This window comes from Lampris incognitus, chromosome 6, assembly GCF_029633865.1.
Source record: "Lampris incognitus isolate fLamInc1 chromosome 6, fLamInc1.hap2, whole genome shotgun sequence".
Lineage (NCBI taxonomy): Eukaryota > Metazoa > Chordata > Actinopteri > Lampriformes > Lampridae > Lampris > Lampris incognitus.
The window spans coordinates 60820085-60836787 of record NC_079216.1 but is presented as its reverse complement, the minus strand read 5'-3'; the positions used below and the strand labels follow the sequence as shown (position 1 = coordinate 60836787).

Below are 16703 nucleotides of genomic sequence, written 5' to 3'. Positions count from 1 at the left end.
GCGTGTCTTATGCATTCACGTTACAATACAATCATTAGATGAGTATGATTGGTGATTGCATTAATACACCTTAACTCAAGCAAAGGTCTCAAAGCAAAGGTCTCAGGGTAGCTTTTGGTCTTTCTGGAGCTTCTTGCATTGTCACCAGATATGCACACTCAGCGCCTATCGGACTTTTTGGACAACCCATTCCTGCCAGCAGAGCACCCTGTACATCGGGGCTAAAGTTTAAGATTTCAAAGTTTGAAGAATCACCTTTATTTGAACTCAGAACTTCTTGCTGACTATCATTGGACTTATTTCGACCCATCCACCGCTCTCTTCAGAGGACAAAGAAATGCCTATCCCTGTTCAAATCACATTGATAGGTAGTAGGCCTATTAAGACTTCATTGTATGAAATTGATGCTGTTTATATATCTGATCCTCGTGCAGCGTGTATCCTGATCCTCAGGTGTAAAAAAAAACAGCAGGTAGATGAATTTAATAACCGATCTCTCTTGACAAAATTCACCACCTGTTTTAAAAGGTACTGGCCATTAGAAAACAGGGATTTCGAAAATACAGTGCCATACTTGCCAGTGTAGCTATCCTAAAAAAATAACCACTAGTGAATGACTAAATTAAAAAAAAAATTAAAAAAAATATATATATATATATATATATCATGCTTTGCTATGGTATTTAGAAGATATATAGTTACTAGAAGAACCCCGCTACTATGTAGCGGTTTGGTTCTCCACCCGTCTAAATCTCCCTCCTCTTCATCCTGCCAGCTAACCGCCTTCCCCCTGCCCCTAAACCCCCCCCCCCCACTCCAACTCCCTCCCCCCAAATGCTCAGAATCATCTGAAATGCCGAGAAAAGTGGTTTTTAGCCATTTTTAGAAAATGCGTATTTTGCATAATTATGCATAATTATTATAATTATATTTTTAATGTTCTGCTATTTTTCTAGTCCTCTCTGGAACAATACCTACCACCTCCAAAAAAAAATTAGGATCATAAGTGCATCTTTGCAAAAATGCATATATTTTGCATAATGCCAAAACATTTCTAAGTCCCAGAAAAAATGTTTGGTAACACTTTAGTATGGGGAACATAAAAAAACTTAATTACTAGTGAATTAGTAATGATCAAGATGTCACTTTAGTATGGGGAACATCTTCTAAGTAACAAAAACTTAATTTACAGTAATTTAACACTATGAACACTTGTAGTTTTGTGTGTTGTTATGTAAGAACAGACCATATTCATTAAGTGTTAGTAAGGGAGAATAACTCTTCTTGTGGTACTACCACCTTATAAAGTCCATACTAAGCAAAGCCTATTGAGATGGTACTACTAATAAGCAATACTTCTGAGGTTATAGAGGGAAAACTCATAGTTAATGGCTTACTGGTTGTATAATAAGGCCATGCAGAATAAGGCATTAATGAGTACGTAATAATGACCAATTAAGAGCCAATATGTTGCTAATTTGCATGCTAATAAGCACCTAATTAATGGTGACTACGTTCCCCATACTAAAGTGTTACCAAATTTTTTATATAGGTGAAAAAAATCAAAGATGCTCAGAATCATCTGAAATGCCGAGAAAAGTGGGTTTTTTTAGCCAGATTTAGAAAAATTCATACTTTGCATATTTACGCATAATTATGCATAATTTTAATTTTCTGGGATTTTTCCCTTACTCTCTGAGACAATACCTACCACCTCCAAAAAAAAAAAATTAGGATCATAAGTGCATCTTTGCAAAAATGCATATATTTTGCATAATGCCAAAACATTTCTAAGTCCCAGAAAAAATGTTTGGCAACACTTTAGTATGGGGAACATAAAAAAACTTAATTACTAGTGAATTAGTAATGATCAAGATGTCACTTTAGTATGGGGAACATATTCTAAGTAACAAAAACTTAATTTACAGTAATTTAACACTATGAACACTTGTAGTTTTGTGTGTTGTTATGTAAGAACAGACCATATTCATTAAGTGCTAGTAAGGGAGAATAACTCTTCTTGTGGTACTACCACCTTATAAAGTCCATACTAAGCAAAGCCTATTGAGATGGTACTACTAATAAGCAATACTTCTGAGGTTATAGAGGGAAAACTCATAGTTAATGGCTTACTGGTTGTATAATAAGGCCATGCAGAATAAGGCATTAATGAGTACGTAATAATGACCAATTAAGAGCCAATATGTTGCTAATTTGCATACTAATAAGCACCTAATTAATGGTGACTACGTTCCCCATACTAAAGTGTTACCAAATTTTTTATAGAGGTGAAAAAAAATCAAAGATGCTCAGAATCATCTGAAATGCCGAGAAAAGTGGGGTTTTTTTAGCCAGTTTTAGAAAAATGCATACTTTGCATATTTACGCATAATTATGTATAATTTTAATTTTCTGGGATTTTTCCCTTACTCTCTGAGACAATACCTACCACCTCCAAAAAGAATTAGGATCGTAAGTGTGTAACTGGTTATTTTCTTGCCCGGTGCGGTATACGATATGGAGTGTATTGCACCGCAAGGCGACATCACTAACCGCTCGGCTAAAGGGTCAGATTCGCTGGGTAGGGGCTAACGTGTATTATTAGCTTTAATTTTCGGTCCCGTTATCTACACTAACACCACACACACACACTTTACGAAAGTATATGAGTAGACGCTTGATTGGCAATCTGAAAACGCAACACGGAAAACGCAACTTTCCCCAGCAATACAAATCTCACATGGCGCTGTCCATGTGACGAAGGACTTGTTCGTTGCGTATTTAGTCACTCGAAAGGGTGGTGGGGCTCAGCCAATCAGCGCCCTTGTTATTATATCAGACGACGACGGGAAACGCGGGAAGCGATACGATGGACCGCCAGGTTGCCGAGGGGAGTTGGAGAATCGGAGAAAGACTTCACAGACATCAACAAACCCTCGGTTACATTGGTGGCAGCGGTGGGATCCGGAAGTGTGCAGATCCTCAGAAGTCTGAGCGCGGAATAACAAAGCGCGAGGGCGCGCTTCCGGGTAGGGTGACGACTGTAAACTACTAATAAGACACGTTAGCCCCTAGCTAACGGGTCTGACCCTTTAGCCGAGCGGGTAGCGATGTCGCCTTGTGGTGCAGTACACCACAGATCGAATCCCGCACCTGGCAAGAAAATAACCGCTTACAATGCTGTGCTGTTAGCCACGCCAACTCACTAATTAGCTGCTGCAATTTAGTAGGAAAGCATGAACGAAACGTCGCGTACGCGAACCCTAATGACAGACCGCTAATGTTTGGTCCATCTCTGAAATGGCACTGTATGGAAGTTGGTAGAAAACATAGACGAACAACTTCTCTCTTTGACAACGCGAACGCCTGTGTTGTTTATTTTGCATTTCACATCCCCGCCTCTGCAATATGGCGCTCCATTACCATGGCTACACCCTGAACCCTTAAAGTGAGCATGTCAACTTAATACAAATAACAAGCTATGGTGAATTATGTCCATAAGTCCACTACACACGTCCCCCCAGTATTCACCATAACAGGAAGAGTTAACATGGCAGAGGCTGGATGGCACAGCCAGAACGGCTCTGCCGAATGGAAGCAGGGGCCAGGGCTCCCGCTGGAGGGGCCTTAGGGATCCTGTGGCGGGGTGGGGGTGTAGGAGCTTTAGGGGCCTTGTTGGGGGGTGGGAGCAGGGTAGGAGGGGCCACTCCAACAAGTCAGTCCGAAGTCCAGGTGAGCCGGTTTGAGGCAATCCACGGAAATGCGCTCCGGCTTGCCACCAACGTCCACAACAAAGTGCTTGGTCCCCGGTTTGCAGGATGCAGAACGGGCCATTGCAGGGAGGCTGCACGGTGTTTGTCGTGGCGGGTGAAAACATAGTCTGCTGACTGCAGACTTCCGGGGACGTGAGACTGCGAGATGCCGTGTTGTGAAGTGGGGACTGGTGCGAAAACTCTGGTGGTCTGTTGGTGGGCTGCAGACCAGGGAGCCGTGGTGTTTGGGATGAAATCCCCTGGGATCCGCAGTGGCTTGCCATAAGCCAGTTCAGCAGACGAGGACGTAGGGGCGGTCCTGAGGCCCAACATTACCCATGGGAGCCTGTTGACCCAGCCGCTGTCCTTGAGGCTGGCCCGAAGAGCATCTTTCATTGAACAATGAAACCGCTCGCACAACCCATTGGCCTGCGGGTGGTATACGGTGGTGCAGTGGAGCTTCAGCCCTAGGCTCTCTGCGACTGTGTTCCGGAGCTCAGACGTAAACTGTGAGCCCTGGTCAGAGGAGAGGTCAGATGGGGTGCCAAACTGGGCTACCCAGGTCCCGATGAATGCCTGGGCTACCTTGGTGAACGTCATTGATGACAGTGGGTTGGTTTCCAGCCATCGAGTGGTCCTGTCCACCATTGTGAGGAAGTAAGTAAAATCCTGGGAGGGGGGCAGGGGGCCCACCAGGTCCACGTTTACATGGTCAAACCTCCTTTTGGGTACCAGGTACTGCACCAGGGGGGCCTTTTATTTGGTGTGGAGTTGCACTTTAGAGTTCTGGCGCTCCACACAGGTGTCAGCCCACTTTCTCATGTCTTTTTTGAGCCTGTGCCAGATGAACTTGGCTGCCACCAGTCTTTGAGATGGATTTTTACCTGGGTGGGAGAGGCCATGGACAGCGTCAAAAACACACCGCCTCCATCCAGTGGGAATGACGGGCCGGAACTGACCTGTGGAGATGTCGCACAGGAGTGTAGTACGAGCACCGTCGAAAGCCATGTCCTCTAACTGCAGCCCTGAGACAGCCGTCGTGAAAGCCTGCACATCTGGGTCGGCGGGCTGGTCAGCTGCCATGCGGGCGTTGTCAAGTCCCAAGTTGATGGCCCCTGTGATGGCCTGGGAGAGGCAGTCGGCGATGAGGTTGGTTTTGCCAGCAACATGCATCTGCGGTAAACTACGAGATGTAGGAGAGCTGTCGCTACTGGCGGGTGGACCACGGCTCAGCCACCTTGGCCATGGCGAACATCAGTGGTTTGTAGTCCACAAACGCCATGAACTGGCGGGCCTCCAGCAGGGAACAGAAGTGTCGAATGGCGAGGCAGAGGGCAAGAAGCTCCTGGTCAAAGGTGCTGTACTTCCGTTCGCTGAAGAAAGCGAGCAGCTGCCAACCACCATTCACCCACTGCTCATGCACCGCACTGACACCGACTGCATAATTGGCAATTGGAGCCTTGGGTGAAGAGTGTGCCAGCATTGCTGCATCAGCAAAAGCAGTCTTAGCGTCCACAAATGCCTTGTTCCTCTCTGCGGGCCAGTCCACAGTGTGTTTGGTGGCTTTGCCTTTCAGGGCCACGTACAAGGGTCGCATGAGTTGAGCAGCTCCAGGGATAAAGCGGTAGTAAAAGTTCACCATACTGAGGAACTCCTGCAGGGACTTAACTGGGAGAAGTTGTAGGAAGTTCGCAATGGTGTCCACCTTTGACGGGAGGGGTACCGCCCCGTCTTTGGTGATTCGACGTCCGAGGAAGTCGATGGTGGTCAGCCCAAACTGGCTCTTGGCTGGGTTGACAATCAGCCTGTGCTGGCTGAGCCTCTCAAAAAGTGTCCACAGGTGAGATAGGTGTTCTGCTTTGGAGTTGCTGGCGATGAGGATGTCGTCTAGCTAGACGGAGATGAAAGGCAGGTCCCATACAACTGAATCCATGACGTGCTGGAATGTCTGTGCAGCGTTTTTGAGGCCGAACGGCATGCACAGGAACTCTTAACAGTCCAAATGGGAAGCCTGGTTGCCCTGTCGCTCAGAGGCCCTCGCTGCCGATCGACCCGGTCACGGCTCTTTTCTGTCCTGGCCCCACAGTGGTGGAATGAACTCCCCACTGATGTCAGGACAGCGGAGTCGCTGCCCGTGTTTCGGTGCAGGTTGAAAACTCACCTCTTTAAGAACTACTACCCTGTTACTTGTTCTTAGCACTTATTGTACTCACTCATTAAAAAAAAAAATCTCTCTCTTGCACTTTTACTTTAGCACTGGTTTTGCTCTTAGATGCACTTATGACCTCTGATGACTTGTAGTTCTCCTGATTTGCTACGTTAAATGCACTTATTGTAAGTCGATTTGGATAAAAGCGTCGGCTAAATGACTGTAATGTAATGTAGAAAACATCAAGGAACATGAGACCTCCAGATGTCACATTACCTGTGCCTCTCGCTCTTGGGCTCAATCGGAGCCTGTCCTCACAACATCCTCCGTAAAGGCACTAATAGCCATGTCCAAGCAGACCAGCATGAGAATGCAGAACATGTTTAGGAATGTGCATGCCATTGGCAAGAAGGCGAGACCACTCTCCGACTTCGAATGGATGTGCAAGTAAGTGAATTTAGTTGTCATCTCAAAATATCCTTATACAGCTTAAACAAAGTGCTGGCTGTAGCTAACGTTAGCCAGCTAGCACTAGTATGTGACACCTAGCTTGCACTAATGTTAGCTGTGTGCTAGCTTTGTTATCTCTTGGGACTCGTCAGCGCCAATCTTGTTATACGCAGCAAAAGACTGTGGCTGACTAGCTCGCTATATTAGATGGCATAATTTTCTTGAATTATTAATTGATTGAATTAATAGTATTACATAATGTGTGAATTAATGTGATGCTTGATTTTTGCAGTTTGGATTAAAAAAAAAGGAGTCGCTGTGGGTACCGCATTCAGCACCATGAAACAGGTCAAAACTGATTGGCAGTCCAACCTCAACTCAGACACACTCTCAGATCCACTGATGGTGCAGCTGTCATCTCCCGAGATCAGGGAGTATGACCCCAACCAGTGCTGTTGGTCTCTGGCACCAAGACTCTGTCAGGAGCAGGAGGCCAGAATTCATGGACGGTGCAAAGAGAGTGGCTGCTATAGAGTGAGAAGTAGTCTAGGACTAGGGATGGGCATGTGGAGCACTTGAGTAGTTATAATAATACTGCAAATAAAACGTGAAAACTTGTAACATTTAACCATTGACTAATTTTACATAAAAATATTTTTGCTTCAAATCTGCTCTTGTCACATTTTTTAAAAGCTTTTATTCAACACAATACCTTATTCTCTCATTGATATGTACTGAAAACGTATGTATGGCACACAAAAAAGGCTACTGATTATTTTGGCCGGTAAAAAATATGCTTGGTCTGTAGATTTTTTCGTCTACCAGTCCCCTTGGCCAGTAAGCCAAAAAGTTAATTTCAGACCCTAAAACACTGAAAGAGGATAACAGAATCATAATGGAATTATACTATTTAAATTATTTAAATCTATAAAGTGACAGTGTCGATCAAGTGGTGGTTTTTGACATCCACCAGCAGTCCATAGGTGCATAGGAAATCCGTGCCAAGGAGGGGGATTGCCAGTTTAGCCATCCCAACCAAACCGCTGTCCACCGAAACACAGCTCCACGTACCTAGTGCCATAAGTGTGGATGGGACTGCCTAGTTAGCAGCTTCCATAGGGGGGGCCATATCCGCAGGACAGGATGTCTACTCTTGATGCGGGCAGGATGGTCCTCTGCGTGCCCGTGTCGCATAAGAACTGCCATCCGGAGATGGTGTCTTGGCTGAACAGCAGCCTGCCAGTTCAGCCGAAGCACATGGCCACTATTGAGAGCTGACCCCAGCGTTTCCCGCCACCCTGAAAACTGCATGGAGATCAGCACCGCATGGTCTTGGGTCTGAACTTCGCGTGGTAAAAACACAGGCCAGGGTCCCGCCGCTGTTGAGGAGCTGCTGTTAAGGCAGCAACTGTTGTGTTTCCCGGCAGTGGTGAAAATGCTTGGGCAGGAAAAAAGCATGGCCGCACAGTGCTGTTCACCAGCCATGAAAAATGTATTAGCCTCCTCGGCCAGAGCACGACAGTAAGTGATGGCAGTGCTGGCCAAAGCAGCCCATACCTGAGAAGGCAGCTATTGCAGAAACAGTTGGACAAAAGGATGTCGGGCCTTTGCTCTCCCAGAAGATCCAGCATCCTGTCCATGAGTTCAGACGGCGTACTGTCACCGAGACCTTGTAGAGAGAAAAGCCAGCTGGCCCGCTCAGCGTCAGAAAATTCAAGAGTTATCAACAGATGAGCCTTGAGTGTCTCGTATTTATCCTGCTGCCGAGGGTTTTTGAGGAAACTCACCACTCTGGTTGCTGTTGAACTCCCGAGGGCCGACACCACATAACATTAATGTAATGTGAATGGGTAAATAGACTCATTAGCCCTAGGCTAATGGGTCGACTAAAGTTTAGTCGACTGGTTAACGTCGCCCGTGGTGCGGGAGCTCCAGGTTCGCGTCCCGGCTGCGGCGGTTCCCAGGCTGCCCCCTGAATTCACTGCAGTATTTTGTGGCATCCGCGGTGATTTCCTGCAGCATGAACTGTGCCTCCGTCTGGGCGAACCAAGCCGAGGCTGATGACTCCTGGAACTCCGGCAGCTCGAGAGAAACTGGATTAGTCGACATGTTCGTGAGGCGCTGTCTCTGCAAACGTCCAGCAGACGAGCGTCGGGGTCACCAGTGGGGAATTTCGGAGAAAACAGACGAACAACTTCTCTCTTTGAAAACACGAACGCGTGTGTCGTTTATTTTTCATTTTACAACCCGGCCTTGACAACATGCTGCTCCGTTACCTTGGCTGCACACTGAGGCCCCCAGAGACCATGCAGCCTCGTATGATGTCACGCTTACAAAACAAAAACGAATGCATACCAAACAAAAGCTCTGGTCTCAGGAGTTAAAAGTGAACACTCAACTTAATACAAACAAGCAATGGTGAATTATGTGCATGAGTCCACTACAGCTGTCACAAATCACAATGACTTTAAATTACTGAAATAATAAACGTTAAGTCGAGGAGCTCTCAGGACAGCGGTGACCCTTAGCTAACAAAAAAAAGGGAACTTCTTTAAACAAAAGCACATACAAATGTCTAGCAGAGATATAAAAATACATGACGTGCTCTTCTGAAGAGTTAGCATGGAGACCAGCAGCGCGGCTGCACACAGTGAAGCCTGACGGGGTCCACATGCTGTCTTGTCAATGATTTGATCCTCTTATTTGATTTCCACCTCGACTTCCTGAAGAGGTAATTGTGCCTGGGCTTCTTTGGTTTTCTTTGGCGCCCCTTTGGGGCTGTCCCTTGAAAAGAGAGAATTATGAATAAACAGACGCTGTCTAGCATAGCAAATATTCCAAAGAAATCGTTTAATGGAATGAAGTGCGGTGTAAATTAAGCCTTCATTGTTGCTGTTATTACTGTTAATATTTATGAATTTTAATTATTATTGCCCTGGGGGGTCGAAAGGTACGTGTGAAACGCATTTGGTACTTACTTCGACTGCACAAGTAGGACAATTACAACGATGAGGATGATGGCACCGATTACACCAAACACAATTCCACAGATGAGCGCTGTCAGTATAGAAAAGAAGCACAGATGTCAAAAAGCAGGTTACTGTCCATATATATAAACGCAACTGTTTTCAGCGAGAGAGGCCCGAATCTGTAAAGAACTCAGTATTAGGCAGTAAATAAAAATATGCTCTAAAAGTAGTTTGGAGGGGGGAGGCATATTTACTCACACTCGAGTGTTTATCGGAACTGCATTATAACGAAAGCTTAGACGGTTTCCATCTCTTGATCTAGCGTTAAGGGTGACTACGAACGACCAAGGCCGGTGGAATTTGTTTTCGGTGCAATATGTACAAACTCTGCAGCACAATACATGCATGGACGACAGCAGACGCTCCACATACAGTACAGTGATGCAGAGCATATTACACACGGCCACATATATTAGGTGAATGGTACATATGCATACATATCCATATGCCAGTAGTGTGTGAGGAGGGACTAGAGGGAGGAATTCGGAGTCCATCATGTGTATGACAGCCTGGAATAGAGACATTTTTGCTCATTCATAATTACGAGCATGCACTGAGTGATTTATTGCGAGAGGCAGCCGAGAGATATGCCTCCCTCAATTCCACACATACTTACAGGCAATTACAGGCGATAATTCTGCAGTTTGATTATAATAACAGGTCTGCTCTTAATGAGCACTGTATCGCTATGAAGGCCTAAAGTTCAGACCCGAAGATTTACAAGCAGTCGCTGCCGTATTGAAGAAAATAGCAAAATCTGCAAATATTCAAAACATGAACGCATCTGCAGTTGCTCATTTTATTGGCTGCCGGCTGGTAGGACTTTCTCGTGAGACGTGGCTAGGCACATAGCGTTTTTTACTTCTTCAGCATAGCAGCCAAATGCAAACATTCAAGCGAAACAGTAGTGTATTCAAAATGAAGTTGACGTAGTCGGCGAGAGAAAAACAAGCTCGTAAAAGACTTGTTTTTCAACAGGTACCACAAGATCCATAGTCAAAACCTAGGCTCAGTCATGTTTTATTTGATTTGGGAAGATGCTGCATGATAGCAATTGCCAAGTATCCGCACAGGTGTCCGCCACTTCAATTATACGAAGATTAGACTCTGAAAAATGCGTCACCAGTCATTCCAGAAATGCAGTGGTGGAAGTGAGTGTGATACGATAGTTGGCCATAATCTGAACCCATTTTTTCCCCAATGTGAACCTGCTGATATTTGATGGGATGCATGTGCTGTTATACTGTGTATGTATGTGTACTCACCGACTGGAGTGTCGGGCTCCTCCTCCTCCTCACCCTCACCGTCATCTTAGAAACAAATAATGGATCAGTAAATGCAACATGCGACTGTAAGACAACACAGCCATGCCAGCGAACAAGACGAGTCGCTCATAGATGTATTTGTAGCGTGTTTGCCCACCATGGATACCGGCACAGGTGGCGTTACAGCTCTCTTGGCTCAAAAATCGATTTCCATTTCCAAGGCAGCCAGTCCAAAAGAACTTCTTGCATTTGTCACGAACTGAGTCATAGTAGAAACGCAGTGATTTGCCATCGCAGCCACCCTTGGAATAGTTGAAGTGGCACGCCATGGACTCTGTAAAGGAGGGAAAATAAGTGCATCCTTTTAACAACAACAACAATATATACTATACACACACGTGTGTGTGTGTGTGTGTGTGTGTGTGTGTGCATACATGCGTTTAGTTTCCTTGTTTAGTGTGTTATTTAGTTTAGTGTGTTAAGAGAAAAAGTTAAATATTAATGTTAAAAACATTCTAGCATGGCAATAACTACATATTAAGTTTATTAAACAGGTTAATAATGCGATTTAAAAAAAATGCACCCAACCTTCTTCTGAAGCTAGCCCTAAACATTTTCCCTGACATCCTTTCCTGTGTTTGGAGTTACACTTTTTCACCACTGGATGGCATGTGGCTATTACCTGATGCAGAGAACTCCCTTTGCCTTCACAGAGATAATGACGTGCTCAGTTAACTCAGCTAACAGTTGCTAATACAAAGTCACCCGGCCCAACTCCTGCATAGTTACAGACTAGACTTTCTATAAACTAGCACTTGCGCTGATCTAACAGGCTCCGTGGTCATGGAGAAGGTATCGGATGCCCCTCTGTAGACGTAGACAAATACAAGCGCTGACAAAATGTACATGAGGGTGACCCTAAGAGATCCTGGAGTGGGTTCTCTGTAAATTCTCTCCCACTCTCTCTCTCTTACTATCTGTCGCTCTTTCTGCCCTTCTCCTCTTCCATCGGCTTTACTGCTGAGATGTGATCAAGCAGGCTTAATGCAGCAGTTCATATTTCAAAGTCGAGTCAATTTTATTTGTATAGCCCAATAATCACAAAGTCCTCATTTCACAGGCATACGTAAGGACATCTCTGCCAGTTTGAGCCTGAGGAAACCATGTTATGGTGCGTGGTTACATTCCAAAAATCTCGAGAATTCAAAATCCTTTATTATTTTTTTTATGTTGAGCTTTACAAGGCTGTCTTACCATCCATAGGGTAGAATTGGTCTACGTTGGGAGAGCAATTCCTCATGCACTCTCTCTCATTATCAAAACGATTTGCATTTCCTCCTTCCCCTCTGTATAAGAAGGGATAGCAAAGGTCTTTGCTGGGATCATAATAGGTGGCGAAATGGAAACTTGTGCCGGTGCCTTCTTCATGGGGCAAATTACAGAATTCTGTTAGATGACAAAGAGAAAAATGCAAAATGATTCATTTGTCTTCATGCGTGCTCAATAATCCAGGTAAGAAAATCAAAGAAGGTTGGATCAGTTCATCTGGATACACCGTTTATTGACAGATATGTTCCATCACTCATCTAAGTGACAAATTCAGTCTAAACTGACTGCAGGTGTCCCCACCCCTTATAAACAACACAGTACAATACAGTGCCTAACGACTGACACCAACAACCAGCTTCATGTGCAAATATGGGTGTGAGCATTAACTAGAGTTTCAATGACCATGTGTACTAGTCACAGAGGATTGGGGAATAGTTGCAATCACAACATTGTCATATGGCGACTGATGTACTCTTAGACCCCCCCCCCCCCCGGGCTCAGGGATGCTAATTTCCTTTTAATATAGATGGCCTCTTTGACTCCCCGTTCAATCAAGCCATCGTTCCTCCCTACCAAGGATGTGGACATCCTCATCCTTGAAAGAGTGGCCACTGGCCTGTAGATGGTGTAGACTGTCTGTTTAGTTTCCCCAATGTACAAGTCACTGCAATCCTCCTGACCCTTAACTGGGCATTTGTCAAAGCCAGGAAGACACCCAAACAGTGCACCAGCCAATCGAAGAGAGGAGAAGGACAACGGCTGCCTAAGCGTAAGCCGGCGGCGAGTCCGTATGTGGCGGGAGCGTCGGAAAAGCTGAGATGTGTATTTTCAAAACGCAGCATCTCGGTTGCTTTCAAACCCCAAAATACGCTGGGCCAGAAGTCGGTCCACCCCAAGGATCGGGTCCCCCGGCACAAACGGAGCAATATAGCGTATGCTGTTAAGTGCCAGGAGGATTGCCGTGACTTGTACAGCTGTCACCATCTTACAATGCTGTGATTGCAACTATTCCCCAGTCCTCTGTGAATAGTGCACATGGCCACCGAAGCTCTAGTTAATGGTCAAACCCATATTTGCACATGAAACTGGTCGTTGGTTTCGGTCGTTAGGCAACCCTATTGCACAGTGTTGTTCATAAGGGGTGGGGATGCCTGTAGTCGGTTTAGACTGAAGAGGTCACTTAGCTGAGTGATGAAACGTATCTGTCAGTAAACGTTGCATCCAGATGACCTGATTCCGCCCTCTTTGAACTGATTCATCATTCCCAAAAAAAAACAGCGGAGGGCATTCTTGAATCTGTTTATAGAATTGATCAAATCTTGATAGAAAGCGCAACATCTGTCAGTGTGAAAAGTCAACGTATACGAACAATTTCCCCTGTCAAGTATTGCTGTTACCTGTCAGATGCTGAATAAACACAGGGAATAAACACTGCACAGGGTATAATTATGATTCCATGCAAAGCATCAAGGACATGAGTAATGTTTAACCAAGCCCATCACCAGGGATCCACTCCTTTTTTTTATTGCTGCAGTAAAAATGTGTCATTTATATGGCCTCTTTTCAGCACTCCCACCCCTTCGTAGATTTCACAGGAGGCCAGTAGTCTCAAACGTCACGTCTAACAGTGAAAGAATAGAAACTCCACTTAAAAGAACATATGCTTAAAACTGTGGACTGGGAGCTAATAGGAATCCCGCCAGTTTCGGGATGGGCCCAGGGTGGTGCACCGTGGCATATTTTCAATCCGTTCCATGGCGGCGAGGTGAGATGAACATGTTTTGAGGTTAACCGTGCTCAGAGCAGTAAGACGCAGACAGCGGCGATGTCAGAGTTCAGTACACAGGAACTGTGGAATCAGCTTTGCTGTGGGGCCTTAATTGAGTAAATAGCATTTCAGGGACTGTGGAGCTGTTTAACATCTTATTTCTGTAGTCGTGTCTACAGAGCTGCTCATTGTTGGCTACAGGTACGTTTGCGCCATGACATGAGAATGTCCTTGATGGAAAAATGAAATATTGGGATTGCGTCCCTGCTTTTTTTTTTTTTTTTAAATTTTCCCCCTTGTTCTCCCCAATTGTACTTGGCCAATTACCCTATTTTCCGAGCCGTCCCGGTCGCTGCTCCACCCCTTCTGCCGATCCAGGGAGGGCCGCAGACTACCATATGCCTCGCCAGGGGGTTGTAGCGCGTGGAAGGATCACGCTATTCCCCCCAATCATCCCCCCCCTCCCCCGAACAAGCGCCCCGACCGACCAGAGGAGGCCAGGACACATACCCAGATCCGGCTTCCCACTTACAGACAAGGCCAATTGTGTCTGTAGGGCTGCCCGGCCAAGCCGGAGGTAACATGGGGATTCGGACCGGCGACCCCCGTGTTGGTAGGCAACGGGATAGACCGCCATGCTACCCGGACGCCTGCTTCCCTGTTTTAACTGATAGACCTCGACCCTTAAGCCATGTCTGCAATCAAGTATCGGATATATTTTCACACGAGTTAAGTGAATTCTCTAAATTTGCCCCGTGTAAGAATATGCTAACAATATTCCTAACACCTGAAGTCAGGCTACAGTATACCGCAGGAAAGAAGTGAAACCTCCCAACTGCCCGTTAGCCCGCCATGTCCTCAGAGAGATAATGTATCGTAAAAAAAACCCCGAAGGAGACGCCTTATCTCCCAACTGTTATTTCAGCAAAGCTGAACTTTTGCTTATTGTTGTGTGTCCTGGCTTACCATCACCAGAATTCATGAAATACACTTGACCGTGTCGTAATCAATGTCACTTGACTGCGTCTTCTGTTGGATTTACTGAAATTGAAACTACACGAGAAGCCGGCACCTGTACCACATTTGTTTTCGACATCCAGGCCGCGTGCCGAAAGTGCCCTCTTAGTTCATTTTGTGCCGATCACTGTCCCGAAACAGAATCCTAAATTTAAAAAAAAAAGGAAGACATTTCTTCATACCTTTAATGGAATGGCTGGTGCAGAAGGTAGAAAGAGCAATCCCCAACACTAGAATGTGATTCATCTTGCTGCTCCTCTCGGTGCATGCACCCTTGCCTGGCGTGAATGAGGGCAGTAAAATACAAGCGGGGGAAGGTTGTCACCGTCATTACTGACCTTTGATCCTTTGTTTCGATAGTACTGTTTCTCTGCCTTGGCGACAATCTTGGTTTCGTGTCACGTTTCTAGTGTCATTGCACCAATGTGTTGCCACTAATTATTTTGATCAATGATTTAACCAATTTTATTCATCTCAACATGCACATATTGTGTACAACAATGTTGCACCCCTGTGAAAACTTGGATTCGCTATACGTACCTACTGTATGTCCCACAAGAGCCAGTAGTGGATTACAGAAGCCCACTGTTTGCAAACCCCACTGAGGATTTATTAAGGGTCCCATTCTGTTTTACGCTTCTGTATCCGCACCACAGAAGAAGAAGTACTACTATGGGATTGATGGAGACACCGGTCAGTACAGTTCAAAATTAGTGAAGTGCTACTTGAAGCAGGGTGGGGCCCGGTATACTAAAATAGAAATTACGTGGAGTCATCAAATCTTAGCTTTTAGCTTTCATCTAACCCTTTAAAGACTGCCCGATTCAAGAACCTACTGTAAAAGAAAGAAAGAGAGAGAAGAAAGCCACTTTATTTTGTCATTGTACGGTTACAATGACATTTGTTTTCTGCATTTCACCCGTCCTATTGTTAGGACCAGTGGGCAGCTGCAGCACCCGGGGACCAACCCCAGCTCTTCTTTCTGTTGCCTTGCTCAGGGGCACAGACAGGAGTATTAACCAGAGGTGGCAAAAGTACGCACATTCTTTACTCGAAGTAGAAGTACAGATACTTGTGTAAAAATAGACTCTGGTAAAAGTAGAAGTACTGACTCAACTTCTTTACACAAGTTGAAAGTAAAAAGTACAGGCTCGGCCATTTCACCATGCCACCTTTATTTTTAGTCAACGTTACATTATCACTGTGTTTCAATTTAGCTGAAGGCACGGATTAATTTGAAAGTCTAGCCTGAAAATAGTCCTCGGTGAAAAGATCGTTTTATGAATTCAAACGTCCATGACTTCCATCAAGGCACCGTGAATGTTAGCCAGAGAAGTAGATCATTTTATGATAGGCCTAGCCCCAGAAAATATGAATAATAATAATAAAGAAAACATGCGACAACACTGGTATAGTCCTTTTTCCCCCAAATCGTTCAGCTCTACTATTATCTGAACTGTCCCAACTTCAAATAAAATCACGTCTGTCTGGTATCACGAGACTATCCGAGATCATCTCCGCTAAGCGTTTAGAGACTGACTTATGAGTCTACAGGGTTATAATGTTAATAATCGATCATTCCCTCCAAATACATTAAAACTAAAGTAACGAGCCTGTTTTGAAAATGTGAGGAGCAGAAAGTACAGACATTTGTGTTAAAATGTAGGGAGTAAAAGTAAAAAGTTGTCAGAAAAATAAATATTCAAGTAAAGTACACATACCTGAAAAATCTACTTAAGTACAGTAACGAAGTATTTGTACTTCATTACTCCCCACCTCTGGTATTAACCCTAACGTGCATGTCTTTTTGAGGGTGGGAGGAAACTGGAGCACCTGGAGGAAAGCCATGCAGACATGGGGAGAACATGCAAACTCCACACAGAAAGGAGGTGGGATGGCCTGGGGTTCGAACCCAGGAACTTCTTGCTGTGAGGCAACAGTGCT

The 16703-nt window shown here is 45.1% G+C and overlaps 1 protein-coding gene across 1 annotated transcript; it reads right to left on the bottom strand.

Moving 5' to 3' along the window:
• Nucleotides 1-8554: 8554 nt before the first annotated feature.
• si:dkeyp-73b11.8 (BPTI/Kunitz domain-containing protein) lies at nt 8555-15037 on the bottom strand. Its single transcript, XM_056282570.1, has 6 exons — nt 14942-15037; nt 11900-12091; nt 10803-10979; nt 10646-10690; nt 9330-9408; nt 8555-9135 (listed from the first exon to the last, which is right to left on the bottom strand). The coding sequence occupies exons 1-6, from the start codon at nt 15003-15005 to the stop codon at nt 9051-9053; spliced, it is 642 nt and encodes a 213-aa protein (XP_056138545.1). The 5' UTR covers nt 15006-15037; the 3' UTR covers nt 8555-9050.
• Nucleotides 15038-16703: the final 1666 nt, after the last annotated feature.

Coding starts and splice junctions, on each gene's coding strand:
- si:dkeyp-73b11.8 (XM_056282570.1), bottom strand. CDS start 15,005: ATGAATCACATTCTAGTGTTGGGGATTGCTCTTTCTACCTTCTGCACC. Junction 12,092..14,941: donor CACCAGCCATTCCATTAAAG/GTATGAAGAAAT, acceptor GTCATCTAACAG/AATTCTGTAATTTGCCCCAT. Junction 10,691..10,802: donor CACCTGTGCCGGTATCCATG/GTGGGCAAACAC, acceptor TTTGTTTCTAAG/ATGACGGTGAGGGTGAGGAG.